General features: G+C 45.3%; 1 protein-coding gene and 1 long non-coding RNA gene across 2 annotated transcripts; one reads left to right on the top strand and one right to left on the bottom strand.

Moving 5' to 3' along the window:
* Positions 1-120: 120 nt before the first annotated feature.
* Positions 121-16,886, top strand: CDNF (cerebral dopamine neurotrophic factor). Its single transcript, XM_006117118.4, has 4 exons — positions 121-298; positions 13,087-13,214; positions 14,989-15,130; positions 16,597-16,886. The coding sequence occupies exons 1-4, from the start codon at positions 169-171 to the stop codon at positions 16,773-16,775; spliced, it is 579 nt and encodes a 192-aa protein (XP_006117180.1). The 5' UTR covers positions 121-168; the 3' UTR covers positions 16,776-16,886.
* Positions 8,023-11,944, bottom strand: LOC142829024 (uncharacterized). The gene is made up of 2 exons (XR_012903231.2): positions 11,888-11,944; positions 8,023-8,234 (listed from the first exon to the last, which is right to left on the bottom strand). It is a non-coding gene; the product is annotated as an uncharacterized LOC142829024 (long non-coding RNA).
* Positions 16,887-18,015: the final 1,129 nt, after the last annotated feature.

Here is an 18,015-nt window from a genome sequence, read left to right as displayed (position 1 = left end):
GAGCGGGCCGGATTTCCGGGTTCGGAGCCGGAGGCTACCAGCCAATAGAAAAGCGCGTGCTCTCAGTCGTCACCGAGCGTAGCAACCGAGGCTCTTGCAGCCCCGCCCGGGAGAAGAGACGGGGGCGGGGTCAGCCCGAAGGGTCTCTCGTCTCGTGCCAGCAGCACCATGCAGCGGCCGCAGCTCGCAGGGGCTGGGTGCAGCAGCCCGGGTGTAGGTCTGGCCCTGGCCTTGCTATGCACGGGCCCCTGGGCAGCTGCAGCCCTTGCCTCGTGGGGACATGAAGCTCAGTGCGAAGGTGAGCGGGCCAAGGGGCCCGGCCCGTTTGCATTACTGCACCGTGTGCTGTTGCCCTCTGCATCTTCCCCCGCTCCCTCTGCTATAAATAGCTGCATCCCCATGGCTGCTCTGTGCTGCGTGGCTGCGCAGAGATTGCAGTGTGCGCCTTGTTTCATTAGCAGCGACTGTCATTGGAGGGAGAGTCCTTCCCTCTAGCCACCCCAAGATCTGGTTCGTCCACCTGTGAAGTTCATGGCACAGGCCCCAGCCGCCTCCCCGCGAACACTCTTCTTTGCAAACACTGATTCCTCATAGCTGGTGCGGCTTTGCATCCGAGAAGTCCAACTAATGTTAAAGAGGTTATGGGACAGGCTACCCTGCCTGGCTCCTACTCCATTTTCGGAAGTGCTTAGCCAAATATCGCATGAAAGTAAGTAGAAAGATTGCAACTTTTGGCAGTCAGGTCAGACATGCAGACAGACTGGTACACCCTTGCCTTTGCCCCGTGGAGCTATAGAACAGTGATTCTGAATGCTGCCTGTGCCTTTAAAGTTAATTGTGATTCAATTGCACAACAAATGAGAAAAACCAAGGTTGGAATTCAGTTGTCAAAATTAAAGCTGTAGTTTCATAGAGCGAGGATGGCCAGGTCTTTGGTTTTTGGTAAGAAAATGCAGTTGAAAAAGAGAGCTGACAGTGTCTGAACATCCAATATCCAATTTATTGCAGAAGGGGAGGCAGTGGATCATCACCAGTGCCAGCCCCTACTCAGCCAGCACTGCCTCCTGCCTGCACAGGACTACAGCTCCCAGCCCTTTCCTGACCTGGGTGAAGAGGTGGGAGGTGAAAAGCAGGATTGGGGGAAAATACGAGTTGATGGGGAGAAAGAGAAAAGGCAGGGCAGGAGAAGAGGCAGGGCAGGAGAGGTTCCTGCACTTCTGCTTGAGTGTCTGGTTTTTAACTATTACTAACTTGGCAAGTGTACATAGAGCTTCACTTATTAGAGGACCTTTTTGTAAGCACTGGCTGCTCTGCTTTGCTACTCTATTTCTCCATCAATGGCAAAGTGTAAATAAAACAAAATACTGGACACCTTTTAGGAGTCTCTGCCTGGATCCTTGTGGCTCTGTCCTTTACACCAGGTTGTATATCTGCTTGGTGTAAGTGAATCAATATGAAAAGCTGTAGAAAATGTTCCAATTATTGTTTATAACAGGGCTACTCAACTTTGAAGTCTCTGGGGCCACAATGATACAGCACATGCCGAGGGCCACAACTTAAGTGTGGTTGCATATATAAGCAAATATATGCAAATAGCTTCTTTCACACAATCCCCCGGTGCACGCAGTACCTCCTCCCTGGGAACTAGAAATGCTGACACCCTGTACCCCTCTGTTCTAGCCAGCCCGTCCGCTTGCATCTTTCAGTGCTCACCCCGCTTGGGAAATGCCTCACCGTTGTGGAGCGTGTTCCCAATAGAGGCCATGTTCAAACGATCCCACCTGCGGGCCGAGTGTTGAGCCCTGTGTAAACTCAAACTGCACCGCGGACCATGAACAAACACGGACCGCATGTTGAGTAGCCCTGATTTATGATTCAGTAACACCATAAACATGCCAACTGCTGTGCAAATATACAAGAAATCATAGTTTCTGTTACTAAGAACTCACAATCAGTCAAGCAGTAGGTGGTAAGACGGAGGGCTAACAGATACAAAGAAAATTTTCTTTCCTCCCTATTATGTTATCTAATGGCTTGTAGAAGAAAGCCTTAAGATGATATTAACAAAGCATTTTGATCAGCAAGGGGTAGTGCAGGCGAAGTGCCCAGGGCCCCCCCCAAGTGCCGCGTGCCCGGGGCCAGCGCCCCCTCCAAGCACCGTGCACCCGGGGCCAGCGCTCCCCCCATGCGCCACATGCCCAGAGTGCGGGCAGCCAATTCACAGTGCTCCCTGGGCCGGCGCTCACCGTGCGCCTGGGACCGGCTCCGGCACCGGCACCATGCATGTGCCGTGAGCCCGGGGCCAGGCCAACTCCAAGCACTTGGGGGGCGCACACAAATGCATTGGGAACATGGAGCAGTGGGAGACTGCTTGAGTGCCCACTCAGGCCATTTCTTTGGTGTGCCCTTGCCTACTTCCATAGAGACAGTGCTGTGGGGAGCCAGCTTTTAAGCTGGCTCCCCCCAGGAGTAGCTCCTGCTCCCCCTCCTTGCTGCCTCTCTCTGATAGAGGCAGCGGAGGAAGGGTGAAACGACTAGCCAAATCACTACTCGACTGTCAATAAGCTTATGCTTATCAAATAGTTGACCTGTCACTTACATCCCTAATTCAGCAGTGTTTAAAACACTTGTAGGGAATCCATTCCAGTGCTTCATTGCCCTCCCAGGGAAATAGCTTTTCCAAATACCCAACCTACACTTCCCCTACTGCAACTTGAGACCATTACTACTTGTTCTGTCATCTGCCACCCCTTCAGATAGTTGAAGGCTGCTATCAAATTTCCCCTTCCTCTTCTCTTTTGTAGATTAAACAAACCCAAATCCCTCAGCCTCATAAGTCATGTGTCCCAACTCTCTAATCGTTTGTTGCCTCTCTACCAGAGGCAGCAGTTCAGGCTTGGGGGAGAAGGGTAGGCAGATCCAGTGCTTGTGGGGAGCCTGCTTAAAGCCAGCTCCTCATGGGCAAGGCTTATCAGTTAATTGTGTAGCGGACTACATGTTGACATCCCTACTCAGCACCCAGATGCTGTGGAATGTGATGAGTTCTGTGCTGCTAACAACTTCTGCCCCTGAAGAAAGGAGTTTATAAATGGAGGTAAGGTGATTAAGATTTAAAGAAAAGGCTTGTCATTAAATTAAGAATATAGATGATCCTGAAAGCATTCCCAGGCACTCGTGAAAAGATAGGAAACAAAGGATAGGAATAAATGGTCCATTTTCAGAATGGAGAGAAGTAAGTAGTGGGATCAGTCCTGCCCAACACATTCATAAATGATCTGCAAAAGGGGGTAAATAGTGAAGTGTCAAAGTTTGCAGATGATATAAAATTACTCAAGATCATGAAGTCCAAAACAGACTGCAAAGAGTTACAAAGGGGCCTCCCAAAATAGGGTAACAAAATGGCAAATGAAATTCAATGTTACATGCAAAGTAGTGCACATGGCAAAATACAATCCCAACTATACATGATACAAATGATAGTAGCCACATTAGCTGTTACCCATCAAGAAAGAGGTCTTGGACTCATTTGCACTACTTCGGAAGCACTGTTTCCAAAGCACTGCACATTTTTAAGAATCCTGAGAGTGCTTATATTGTCCTGAATTCATTTGCCAGCTTCAGTTGACTTAAGAATTATTTCCAGTCATCAATGGGACAGACACAATTGAATAATGTAGCGGTCCTTAATGTGCATCAAGAAAATGCCAGGGACTGTCACCTAGATGTAAATAAGATTACTGACAGCTTCATACTGAAAGTTACTGAGAGACATAATGTCTTTAAACTGAGATATTACTGATGACAGTTTGAAGGCAATGATTTTAATATACTGTAATTCATGATAATGTCATTATGTAGTTTATAACAATTTCATTGTTAACATAGTAAAGAAGCCAATGATAGACACATTCAATGACGAGACTATGAAAGAAGTATATCAATATGATGAAAATAGCTGCTCCCCCCCCTTCAAAATAATCCATCAGCAAAAGTCAGTACCTATGTTTTGCATGTAAAATTTGGTTATAGTTGTGTGTCAAAAAGTGCTTGTGGCATCATTACGCAGGGCAAACGCTATAGCTCCTCCCTTGCTTCACAGCAAGGGTGGACTGTTACTTTAAGGCAAATAGGATGTTAGGAATTATTAAGAAAGGGATAGAAAATAAGACACAGATTATCTTACTGCCCCTGTATAAAACTATGGTACGCCCACATCTTGAATACTGTGTCCAGATGTGGTCTCCTCACCTCAAAAAAGATATTTTGGCCTTAGAAAAGGTTCAGAAAAGGGCAACTAAAATGATTAGGGGTTTGGAATGGGTCCCATATGAAGAGAGGTTAAAGCAACTGGGGCTTTTCAGTTTAGGAAAAGAGGAGACTTAGGGGGGATATGATAGAGATCTATAAAATCATGAGTGGTGTGGAGAGGGTGAATAAAAAAAGTTATTTATTAGTTCCCATAATAGAAGAACTAGAGGACACCAAATGAAGTTAATGGGTAGCAGGTTTAAAACTAATAAAAGAAAGTTTTTCTTCACACAGCGCGTAGTCAGCCTGTGGAACTCCTTGCCATAGGAGGCTGTGAAGGCTAGGACTATAACAGAGTTTAAAAAGAAGCTAGATAATGTCATGGAGGTTAGGTCATAAAAGGCTATTAGCCAGGGGATAGAAATGGTGTCCCTGGCCTCTATCAGAGGCAGGAGAAGGATGGCAGGAGACAAATTGCTTGATCATTGTCTTCAGTACACCCCCTCCACTGTCGGCAGACAGACTACTAGGCTAGATGGACCTTTGGTCTGACCCAGTACGGCCATTCTTATGTTCTTAATTTCTGAGCTACTGCAATAGAGCACAGTGACAGAATTCTCAGTGCTGCCATTTCATTGTCAAGTTCATACTTCAGAAGGTGCCTGGGCAGCTCTGAGATGCTGTGACCCTGGCACTTATCTGGCACATGGGGCGGCAGCTACCAAGTAGTTACATTCAAATAAGGAAAATGCAAGAGATTGTAGGGTATTAAAGGCTTAATGGTGTCCACCCTCCTGCCTCGGGGAGGAGGGATGGTCAGAGAGCATTGGATTGGGACTCAGAAGGTTAAATTTTGGCCCTGCTACAGAATTCCTACATGCCCATGGCCAGTCACTCTCCGTGGTTATGTCTATGCTGCTGTGATTGCAGCATGCATAGGCAGACCCAAGCTAACTAGATCAAAGCTAGCTCGAGTGACAATGGCAGTAGATCTATGGCAGCATGTGCAGGGACTGTTCAGGTGCATAGTAGGGGTCATGGTGCGTGGGGCTAGGCCATGCTGCCATGTCTTCACTCACTGCTGTTATTACTCAAGCCAGCTTGGATAGCCATAGCAGTGAAGCTGCAGCAGTGTGGACTAGTGCTAAAGTCACCAGCATCCCAAGGGCTCAATACATCCTGTGCTTCCGTGGTTTGCAGCTACTATTCAGATCAAAGCTATCTCAGGTATATCTGACCCTGCAGCAATCACACCTTCAGTGTCTCAGCTGGCCAACTATTAGCACCAGCCTCAGTATAAACTACTAATGGCAGGCACTAAGCAAAGCAAACATTTCCCAGTCTGCAGATTGCAGACCCATTTCCTGCCTCAATAACTATGGGTGTGTCTAGACTACCTAGTTTTGTCGACAAAAGTGGACTTTTGTCGACACAACTATACCAGCGTCTACACTACCGCTGAGTTCTGTCGACATAACGTCGACAGAACTCAGCAGTTTTGTCGACGCTGGTATACCTCATTTTACGAGGCATAACACCTTCTGTCGACAGAACTCTGTCGACAGAAGGCGTTATTGCCTGTAACATTGCGTCCAGACTACGGAGTTCTGTTGACAAAGCAGCTTGCTTTGTCGACAGAACTCAATGTGTCTGGATGCTCTTTGTCGACGGAAGTTTTGTCGACAGTATCTGTCGACAAAACTTCCGTCGACAAAACGCGGTAGTCTAGACGTACCCTTAGACCGGCGGATAAAGACATAAGCCTTCACAACCCCCAGTCTCCCTCCCAAAAGTGGGAGGCAACTCATGACATAATTCTTCCCCTCTGGCATCTTTGGTGCACTACAAATTTCAAGTCCCAACCTGCTGGGGAGATGCACTGTTGGCACATCACGAGCCCCGTCTATCCATGCTGCTGCTGCACGGGGTCAGTCTGAAACACTGAGATTCAAAGAGATCCTCCTGGCATTTTACCATATCAGACTGGTCTGTACCTATAGTAAAATCACAGTGATAAAAAATCCAGGAGAAACCTCTGGTAAGTAGTTAGCTGGGAAGCAAAGACATGTATGCAGTACCCAGCATCAGTGGGGTAGTGGTAAAGAAAGAAGTGGGCAAATGAATCTAAACTCCATATGCCCCTAGTGAGAGTCACCTAAACTCAATTTACCTGAGTTTTTATAACCTATGCTCTAAAATGTGTCTGGTCTGAGTGTGTGGGGAAAAACTCCTTTTAATTATCTTTTGAATGTGCTGCCTTCATTCCTAGAAAGTTAAGCTTGTAGGAGTCTGTGGATGACAGCTATGCCCTCATGGCCTGTGCTTTTATCAGATCTCAGGAGATATGCAGGGGCAGGCTGAGTCAATACTTAGGACACCCCCAGGGTAAACTTAGATGCTTCAGGAAATGATCCTGGTGAACCAGTAGGTGGCACTTTCCTCTCTGAGTTTGTACAGAACCAAATTCCTCACCAAAGACCTATGAGGGAAGACTGAAAGAACTGGATGTATTTAGTTTGGTAAAGAGAAGACTGAGAGGGGACATGATAGCAGTTTTCAAGTTCATAAAAGGGTGTCACAAGGAGGAGGGAGAAAAATTATTCTTCTTAGCCTCTGAGGATAGGACAAGCAGCAATAGGCTTAAATTGCATTGAGGGAGGTTTAGGTTGGACATTAGGAAAAAATTCCTAACTGTCAGGGTGGTTAAACACTGGAATAAATTGTATAGGGGGAGGGTTGTAGAATCTCCATCATTGGAGATATTTAAGAACACTTAGATAGACACATATCAGGAATGATCTAGATGGTGCCTGGTCCTGCTGTGAGGGCAGGGGACTGGGCTTGATGACCTCTTGAGGTTTCTCCCAGTTCTAGAATTCTATGAAAACATTGTGATGCGGGAGCTGCTGGTTCTTTAATGCAATATAAAATGGAGGTTCTGATCACTTGCAATCATGAAAGTATTCCTGGAAGTTTTTGTAAAATTAGGATTATTAGCATCCTTCTGCTGGCTAAATTCAACACCACATAGCTACATTCTGCCCACATCAGAATACTTTCTTCAGTTTCAGATGGACACAGGGGTACACTCCATTTCTTGCTCTAAACTATTGTGTAGTGTGCTTGGTAAATGGGTGCTTCCTAGAGGTAGATGGATTTAATTGGCATGTAAAGTGATAATTCTCAGAGTACTTTGGATGAAAAATGTGATACAGTGGTAAGGTATAACAATAACAGAGTTTTTCATCAATAGATCTCAAAGTGCTTTACAAAGGAAGTCATTTGCCATTATCCCCCCTTCACAGTCGTGGTAGCTGGGACACAGATAGGGGACATGACTATTAAATTATTTCATATATAAAACTTGTCATTAGATAAATAGTTTAATTAAATATTTTGGTTAATTAATTATAACTTGAATAGGATTTTTTGTGAGTTTTGTCTGATGAAGCTAGACCATCAATCTTGCACAACAGCATTTTTTTAAAAGTATTAATGCAAAGTTTTATAAGCAAGACATTTTGAAAGGGTGTGTTATTTCCTGTAGGTGGCATGAACGTATCATACAATTACCACCCAGTAACTCTTGCAACTGGGAGACTGTTAGGCAGCTTGGTGATGTTGCAGTAAAGTTGTAAGGCTTTATTAAACCAATATGACTGGATTTTGTGTTAGATGCTTTTTATGTAACCTATAAAATTCCCCTTCTTGTTGTCCAAGAGCCGAGTTGCTGCTTTTCTTCTTTCTCTTTGAAAAGACACGGATAGCCATGGATAACCACACCTCCTTTATAATAAATTAAATCACTAATTTTGCGTTGCCAAGTTGGAAAAATTCTATTACCTGACAAGCAAAGGTAACCAAAATTCAGGCCTGTAATGAGTCATTAAATTACTGTCCGCTAGACAAGTTGCTTTCCTGCACCAAACAATCTTGGGATAACTGACCAGTGAGTCCAGCTGATTTTGTTTGCTTGTTAACAGTACCTGCAATGAATAAAATAATCAATGACTAACTCCCTTCATTTGCTCCATTCAGTCAGCATCTCCCTGCCTAACTCTTAAATCGGGAAAGAACGCAGAGGCTAATTAAACAAAGCTATCAACTTATCTTCTATATTTTCAAACTGGATAGCTAGATCTTTGGACAAGTTACTGTTTAAAAAAAAGCTAATCATCATATTCATGCACACACTGGATTATCCGCAGCGGTAGATGTGAGGATGGTGCAAAGAAAATTACACATGCACTTCACATTAGTAAAACAAAAGGACAAATAAGCAGCATGTTCCCCAGTTTATCCTAGTGGAAACTGCAATAGACTCCATTAAAATCATTCCATAGTTCTGCTGGCCTCTTGTAGTTAAGACTGGAGGATCAACTGCTCCAGAACTGATTGCTCTGTTCCAAACCTATGCCCCAATTGGGGCACATATTGAACTTTAAGCAAGGGCTTTACTGAATAGGGCTGTTTTGTTGAACTGGACCCTTAGTTAACTGGAACCCAATGAACATTTTCAACTGGATTTTCCTCCAGGGTAGTAACTGGCAATGCCGGGAGTCATTGAGTTGCCAATGCTCGCAGACTGTCTGCCATTGTTGTGAATAGTATCTGATGCATCCAGTTGGGAAAGCTGGCAACCTTAGCTAGGACTTGGCACATTCAAATACTTTTAACTCATGAAATGATGGGGAAAATCAGTTCCTCTTCCCACAGTGCAGCCTGAGCTAAGAGCCTGTCTGCTGAGAAGTGCATCTCTTAGAGTTCTTGCAAGTCCTCAACCCTGCCCCTTACTTCCTCTTTGACTCCATCTTCTACTTTTCTCCATTCCAGTAAGGGTTGGATTTGTTGGGTAGCTGTCAAGGCTACTGCCATAACAGCGACCTTTATACTCAACAGCTATGTCTAGACTGGCATGATTTTCCGTAAATGCTTGTAACAGAAAAGTTTTTTTGTTAAAAGCATTTGCAGAAAAGAGCATCTAGATTGGCATGGATGCTTTTCCGCAAAAGCACTTTTTGCGGAAAAGCGTCCGTGCCAATCTAGACGCAGTTTTGCGCAAGAAAGCCCCGATCGCCATTTTCGCGATCGGGGCTTTTTTGCACAAAACAATACTGCGTTGTCTACACTGGCCTTCTTCCACAAAAGCATTTGCTTAAGAGGGCTTTTGCCCGAACGGGAGCAGCATAGTATTTCCTCAAGAATACTGACAATCTTACATGAGATCATCAGTGTTCTTGCAGAAATTCAAGCGGCCAGTGTAGACAGCTGGCAAGTTTTTCTGCAAAAGCAGATGCTTTTGCGGAAAAACTTGCTAGTCTAGACGCAGCCAACAGTCTCCCGACTGGTGGCTGTTGATATCAGTGGCATAGCCAGGATGGGACAAGTGGGTGAGCCCTGACATCAGGTGGGCAGGCAATGATGGAGCCAACCCACTCCCCCCCCCAGTTGGCCATGGGTAAGGAGGGATACACACACTGGCCAGGGGCTCATAAAAATGGGGGTCCCATCATAGAATCATAGAATCATAGAATAATAGGACTGGAAGGGACCTCGAGAGGTCATCGAGTCCAGCCCCCCGCCCTCAAGGCAGGATCAAGCTCCGTCTACACCATCCCTGACAGATGTCTATCTATCCTGTTCTTAAATATCTCCAGAGAGGGAGATTCCACCACCTCCCTTGGCAATTTATTCCAATATTTGACCACCCTGACAGTTAGGAATTTTTTCCTAATGTCCAATCTAAACCTCCCCTGCTGCACTTTAAGCCCATTACTCCTTGTCCTGTCCTCAGAAACCAAGAGGAACAAATTTTCTCCTTCCTCCTTGTGACACCCTTTTAGATATTTGAAAACCGCTATCATGTCCCCCCTTAATCTTCTTTTTTCCAAACTAAACAAGCCCAGTTCATGAAGCCTGGCTTCATAGGTCATGTTCTCTAAACCTTTAATCATTCTTGTCGCTCTTCTCTGTACCCTTTCCAATTTCTCCACATCTTTCTTGAAATGTGGCGCCCAGAACTGGACACAGTACTCCAGCTGAGGCCTAAAGATGTATGCCTTGCACTCCCCAACCGGCCCATAGGGCTTGCTTCATTCTGCCTGCGGGACGCTACTGGTGAGGTGGGAAATTGGAGACTTGCCCTGCTACCCCCACCTGGTGCTCCCAGCAGGAGGATCAGGTGTGGCAGTTTGCCCTGCTCTGTCCCCCACTCTTGGGGCTCTGAACGGGGTCAAGATGTGGGGGATTTCCCTATTCTGGCTAGTGCTGCCAATAGGGAGCTGGGTCGGGGTGCTAGGATTTGCCCCTCTCCCAGCTGATGCTCCCATCAGGGAGCAGGGTTGAGGCTTGTCCTGTTCTGTCTGCCTGGGATGCTGCCCCCACTCTGGCTGCTTGGTGCTCAAGACAGGTTGCAGGGTTGGTCTGCTGGGGCTTGCCCCAGCTCTAGTGCTCCAGACACATAGCAAGATTGGGAGCTTACAAGCCCCCAACTCCATTCCCTGGCAGGAACACCAGGCCAGTGAGCAGGGCTGGCTTCCAACTCCATTCTCCAGGCCTGGCTATAGCATTGGATGGAGAAAGGCAAGGCCCCATGTCCGGGTGGGAGCAGAGCCAAGATTAGGAGTGGGTGAGGCTGGATCCTAAATACGTGGGCTAGTGCACCTGTGACTACGCTCCTTCTCCACGTAGGTTTATACTCAAGAGTCTGTTTTCTTGATTCGCAGTGTGCACCTCTTTTGGTGGACTTCAGCTGTCCCAAGGTTACAGTCGCTCTGTCCAAACTGCCACATTTTGGCAGGACAGTAGCCTTCTACGTGGCCCAGAAGACCTCTCTGGCCTCACATTTTCTTGCCCAAAACTTGGTTCCCACAGTTCTTTACAAGGTAGCCTGAGTCCCACTACCTTGGTGCACAGCATTTTATCCCTAGTTCGTTACATAATCTGAACAATTGGTTCTTTCACAGTGGTCGTTCCTCTAGATACACACTCAGTCTACATACCCCACGTGCCTGTAGTCAGTGTACACAATTGGACAATCCCCATGCCTTCCCCATTTTTGGTGTCTGCAGCAGCCATCTCATCTCTAGATATCACACACAGAGAGCTGGTCTTCCTGCAACTGTTGGCCCTCCATATGCATATTTGGGATATCAGACATCTCACGCTTGAGATGGGCCTAAGCATTACTCTTCATCAACCTCCTTCTCTAATGGGAGGGTGGGAGTCACACCCCATTTCTGGTTTCAAGTTGGAACATGCAGCATTCATCTCTTGAGCACCTCCTGCTGTTGTGTGTGGTATTGCATGCTTTTTGCTGCTCCTAGAGCCCTCTGTATCACAGTCAAAAAGGGCCCTCTTCCAGGATAACCAAGAAAATCTCTTTCTCTCTCCCAGCCCCATGCAGGACTTTAGCTCTGGGGCCTTGAAATTTAGCCTCTCTCTGGGGGTTTTAAACGAGCTATGGCTCATTCTTGAGGATTAATTCCTTTGCCAGTAGAAGAACATTGGCCCACCTACCCATTACTCTAGTCCTAGCCTAGGCACTCTAGAAATGGCAGCTACATAGTGATTCCTTTCACAGGTTGCTGCTACTTCCCTCAGCATCTTCCCAACTAGCCCCTCTATCTTCACCCCTTACCTCAGCAGTGGAGTTCTCAGGTCCTCTTTCACCCAGCTTAACCCCCTTCCTCACCTCCGTAGTCCTAGTCAGGCACTGAGCTACTAAGCCCTGAGGGCTCCTTTTATTTGAGCCTGCTGGGCTTTGATTGGCTGCTTCACTATAGACACTCCAGGCAGGTCTGGAGGACCCACCTTCACTGCTCCTTTCCTGGGACAGGGGTAGTAGGACCACTCTGCCACAGAATGCTGTCATGGTGCCAAAGATCCTCTTAACCTAGAATATGCAAGAAAAACACCTTAATGTATGGACCTTAGATGGGCCTTTGACACCAGGTGAATTTAATTGTGTATGATCTTGTTCTCACTAGGAACTGTAACCATGTTTAAACCAGCCGTTTTACCAATTGAATCACCTGATGCAATGCTGACTGGTCCATATAAAAAAGGAGAAGGCAGGGATGGTCTAGGCTTACTTGGTCCTGCCTCATCATCGAGGGGTGGACTTGGTGACCTCTTGAAATTCCTTGTCAACTAGCCACAGGTGAACTTAACTGTGATCAGGGTTCTTATCTAGCAGGTAGAGTGCTAGCTTGGAAGCCCAAGTTCAAATGCCTGTTCTGCCACATACATTTCTTGCTTGACTTTATGCAAGTCATTTAGTTTTTTTCTGTGCCATTCATAAAATAGGGAAAACAGCACTTACATAGCTCAGAGGTGTTGGGAGAATAAATGCATTAGAGAGGGCAATCTGATACTATGGTAAAGGGGGCCAGGCAAGCACTTAAAATGGACAGAACACAACAACTTTTCCTTGTCTTCCCTAGCCAGTCATTCATGGGCAATATCGTCTCATCTAAACAGATTTTTCTTACATGGTGATTAAACATAATTAAATTTTCTAGTTGAGGTTGGCTTAATTGAACCAAGGTCAAAATGCCAATGTATTCTGATCTCCTGTTATAATAAAATACTTAAGGGAAAACCTCCAGAGCTGACAGGATGAATTCCATTCCTACGTATAAAGCTGTCATTGGCAATACTGGAAGCTAAAAAGCTGAAATAAAAGTTTATTTTTTAGAATTCCTCATTTGTTAAAATCTGTCATTTTCTGTTTTTATGAAGTACTAATGGATCCCTGTCTGTAGACAACTTATTAAAATTCCTTAGGCTTTGCTAGATCCTTCTGGGTGGCTTATGTATTTTATTTTCTTATTGCAGTGTGTAAAGGATTTTTGGACAGATTTTACAACTCCTTAAAAGACAAACATTCTGACTTCAGCATGGCCACCATAGAGAAAGAACTGATCACCAGCTGTATGGATACAAAAGGAAAAGAACAACGCCTGGTACTGCTAGTCTCTTTTGTCTTTGAGTTCATGATGCTTTGAAAAAAAATACTGATTAGCTGGTTCTTTGATAAAATAATATTGCTTCATCTGCACTGTCATTTAGTATTGAGCTGGAAGGCACTGGTTAAAATCCAGCTACATCAACAGTGGCTGAAAATGTTACTAAGTGCTAGCTTATATAAAATAAGTTTGGAGTTTCAGTTTAATTTCAGGGGTATAGAGTCCATATTATTAAGACCCTGATTCAATACTCTTGTAATGAATGGGAATCTTTCCATTCATTCACTTGGAATTGGATGGAACCCCACATGCACTACTACAATTAGCACTAGTAGTGTTGCCAAGTGTCCGGTATTCTACTGGACAGTCCAGTTTTTGGGCCCTCTGTCTGGTAAAAAAATCCAGAAAATACCAGACATGTGCAATGGGCTAGGGGAGTGGCTAGGAGGTGGGGCGCGATCGGCGCAGGGAGCCTTGGCTGCGTGTGATGCCTTGGGGAGGAGGAGAAGCCCTGTCCCTGCTCCTGAGAGCATGGTGGAGCCGCAGCCGGACTCACTCGCACTTCTCCGGACCTGACAGCACCCCGGGATCTGCACATGCCCGGGTCAGTCCCTCCCTCCACCCCCCGCTTCCCCCGACCCTTCCCGACCAGCTTCACTGCCCCCGACCCCCTCCCGGCCACCCCTGCGTCCTGCTGGCCGGTTCTCCTCCTGATCTCCCCAAGACAGCCTCGCTGCCCCCACCCCTCCGCCCATCTCCCGCGGCCAGCCGTGATGCCCCCGATCCCCCCTCCTGGCCGGTCTCCCCCCCCATCAAGTGTGTCCGGTATTTCTTCTAAACTTACCTGGTAACTCTACTAATCAGAGGCCTACATTTGGATGGAGACTCCCGCCCCTCTTTCCTCCCCCCGCCCCCAAGCCTGTGGTAGGTGCTTCTCAGTATTACTGTGCTGCACAGCCTTGAGTAAGAAGAAGAGCAGGCATTGTGCAAGGATGCAGGCTGAGCCCTCAGAAACCAAGGGCCACCCTCCATTTTGGAAGGGGGGTGCTCTGAACTGCAGAAGAAGCTCACTGGCAGTGGGGGCAGGGAAGGCTCAGGCCAGGCAGCTCCAGCCCACACAGCACCACTCCCCAGCTGCGCCACCCCGGGGAGTACTGGGAAGAGGCGGGGAAGGTGGAGCAAAGACGCAGGGAAAAGTGGGGCTCGTGCCCCTCTTTCCCCTCTCACCAGTCAACACTGATTACTTAGCTCGTGCATAAATCTGACACTGACTGGCAGCCATTTTGTTTTCAGTTCATTAAATACTGTTAAATCACACACACACACACACACACACACACACACTCTACATGGCCACACGATGATTTCACGATGGTCTCTCTTGCTTTGTTAACCCCCCAGAGCCAGATTTTGTCATTATTTGTATTATTGTAGTATCTGCACTACCTAGCAGCGTGTTACCCTACTGTGCTAGGTACTGAACAAACCCAGAACAAAAAGACTGTTCCTGCCCCCAAAAGCCTGCAATCTAAATGTAAAACCAGCGATCAGATGGATACAGACCGATTGGGGAGCACAAGGAAGCAACCAAACAGCATGATGGGCAGTGACCTGAGCACACCAGCTACCTAACCATTTTCACAGTGCATAGTGCCCCATTCGCCAAGTAGTACAATCCATCAAGGAAATAAGCATCCTTAAATACTATCAACTTCAGTGGGAGTTGGAGGTATTTTGTTGTAGTGCTGACAACGTGTCCTGCTTGTTTCAGTGCTATTACATTGGGGCAACAAGCGATGCAGCCACAAAGATCATCAGCGAGGTCAGCCGCCCAATGAGTGCTCATGTGCCTGTGTCGAAGATATGTGAGAAACTGAAGAAGAATGACATTCAGATCTGTGAGCTCAAATATGGTAGGGCTAAAGTCTGGAGCTAGTGAGTGGGCCTAGAGATCTAATTGTATTTTTTACCTAGTTATACCCATATTTCCCCATTGACTCTTGCCTACGTATCACATCTCTAGCCATTCTAAAATGGGACGTAGAAAGGAAAATAAATAGGTCTGTTTTCTTTTTGCTTCTTATTTATGTCTAAATTAGTAGACTTCCTAGTGTTGCGTAGGCCCTTAACTCAATTATTTTTTGAAAATAAAAAGAAAATGCACATGCTTTATTTAAATGATTGTATTTTTTAAAAAAATACAGTGTTATTTTTATGAAGCTAATTTTTATTTTAGATTTCTTAAAAAAGGGATTTTTAACATTTGTCTGTTTAATATTTTTAGTAATTTTTTAAAAATAGGAATTCCATCATGTATTTTTTCTTCGTCACTATAAACTTTTATAATTTGCTATGTATTAACAAAAAAGGTCCATAGTCAAATTGTCGTCTTGTTTTCAAACCTTAAGAATTGATTTAGCTGCACCAAAACAGAGCATTTCTCCAAATGTCTCTCTTTTATCTCTTTTCTGTAAGGTTTACTGAGACGCAATCTTATTCCAGGTTCACCTATTTTTTTGGCTCATCTTGGTTCTGTCTCTTTCAACATTTGCTGAGTTATGTCAATATTGAGGAGTGCACTTGATTTGGTGAATCTGTCTCTTTTCTGTTTGGCTTTATGAGAAGCAATCCCATTCCAGGCACATCCCGTTTTCTTGGCACAACCAAACCTTTATGGTGCTTTAAGTTATGCTAAGAGGAAGCTGTATACCAAATTTGGTATTGTATTTGTGATCAATCTTTGCATGGGAGTAAATCAGGAGTAACTTCACTGAAGTCGATGGAGTTTCCACTTTTATACTAGCACGTTAATGAGCTCAGAATCAGACTTTATTGGCCATTTCCTCAGCTAGAATAAATCAGCATAATTCTATTGTTTTTTCAGGTGAGCTATGCAGATTTACAATAGGGCCATGTCTGCAATACAAATAAGATCGAAGCAGCCATAGTCGATCTTCCGTGGTTTGAATTAGCGGGTCTAGTGAAGACACGCTAATTCAAACTGAGAGAGTGCTCCCATCAATGCCAGTAGTCCTTCTTCTACAAGGAGTACGGGAAGTCAAAAGGCGAGTATGCTCCCTTCAACTTCCCACAGTGTGGACGGCACCAAAATTTGAGTTAAGACACTTAGACTTAAGCTACACAATTAACCTAGCTGAAGTTGACTATTTGAATTTGAACTTATCCCCTAGTGTAGACCAGGAGTAGGTGATGATCTGGCCCTCTTATTGTCCCTCATTCAGTTATCACCTGACTTATAGGAGACCCCTCTGGAGCATTTGTGGGAACTGGAATTTTTTTCTTTGGCAGCACAGAAGAATTGAAGACAAATATGAACTCTTACGTGGTCTCTAAAGTATGTTTCACATTCTTTTTGCAGAAAAGAAACTGGACTTAAACTTGGTGGATCTCTCCAAGATGAGAGTGGCTGAGCTCAGGAAGATTCTGGATAGCTGGGGAGAAGTGTGCCGAGCATGCATAGAGAAAACAGACTTTGTGAACTTGATTAAGGAGCTGGCACCTAAGTACACACTTACAAACCCCAAATCAGATCTTTGATTGACACTTGTACCAAACCTATGATAGGTCAGCTCTCTGTGCACAAAGAATGTCTTACACTGGACTAGCTGGGCTAACAATTTTATTTGGTTACAACTCACAAGTGCTAAACCCCCCCCCCCAGCATTATTATTAATAATGGCTTATCTAATTCCATGGAAGAGCATGGTGCTTTACAGACATCCAAGGTCACTGCACAAAGGAACATTATAAATAAGCATCAGATTGTATTTGTATTCCAATAGCAAAGAGAAGCCTCAGCCCCACTGCGTTTGCACAGTACAGACATATAACAAAAATATGGCCACTGCCTCAGAGATCTTATGCTCTAAGGTTGTGTCTAGACTGGCCAGTTTTTCCGGAAAATCAGCCACTTTTCCAGAAAAACTTGCCAGCCGTCTACACTGGCCGCTTGAATTTCCACAAAAGCACTGACTTCCTACTGTAAGAAATCAGTGCTTTTTGCAGAAATACTATGCTGCTCCCATTCGGGCAAAAGTCCCTTTTGCGCAAAACTTTTGCGCAAAAGGTCCAGTGTAGACAGCTGAGATTTGTTTTCCGCAAAAAAGCCCCGATCGCGAAAATGGCGATCAGGGCTTTTTTTGCACAAAAGCGCATCTAGATTGGCCACGGACGCTTGTCCGCAAAAAGTGCTTTTGTGGAAAAGCGTCCGTGCCAATCTAGACGCACTTTTCCGAAAATGCTTTTAACGGAAAACTTTTCCGTTAAAAGCATTTCTGGAAAATCATGCCAGTCTAGACGTAGCCTAAATGTATAAGAGGAGAGACAAGCCCTACTCCCCCAAACTCAAAAGAGACCTTTAGCTAAACCACTATAATGTTGTGTATAGGCAATCAAGGGCTTGTATTGCTTTAACCATTTTGGTTTCCAGCTTAGGAGTGGAAATGCTAACACCCTACAACTAGCATTGTGTGTATAGTGAACGAGGTTCTCATATCCACTGTCCATCTTATGCATTTTCCAGTCCTAAGCTGATACCTTCATATATTCAGGGAAGAGTGATATTTTTATTTAAGCAGTTTGGAAAACAGAGAAATCAGAGGCAGGAAAGACTTATTTGATTATTTAGTGCATTCCTCTTGCCAGTTGAGGTTTGTCAGTTTCCTTGGCTGTGTCTAGACTGGCCAGTTTTTCCGGAAAATCAGCCACTTTTCTGGAAAAACTTGCCAGCAGTCTACACTGGCTGCTTGAATTTCCACAAAAGCACTGACTTCCTTCT

The sequence above is a fragment of the Pelodiscus sinensis genome, chromosome 1, assembly GCF_052426305.1.
Source record: "Pelodiscus sinensis isolate ZL-2025 chromosome 1, ASM5242630v1, whole genome shotgun sequence".
Lineage (NCBI taxonomy): Eukaryota > Metazoa > Chordata > Testudines > Trionychidae > Pelodiscus > Pelodiscus sinensis.
This window is presented reverse-complemented; position numbering and strand designations above follow the sequence as displayed.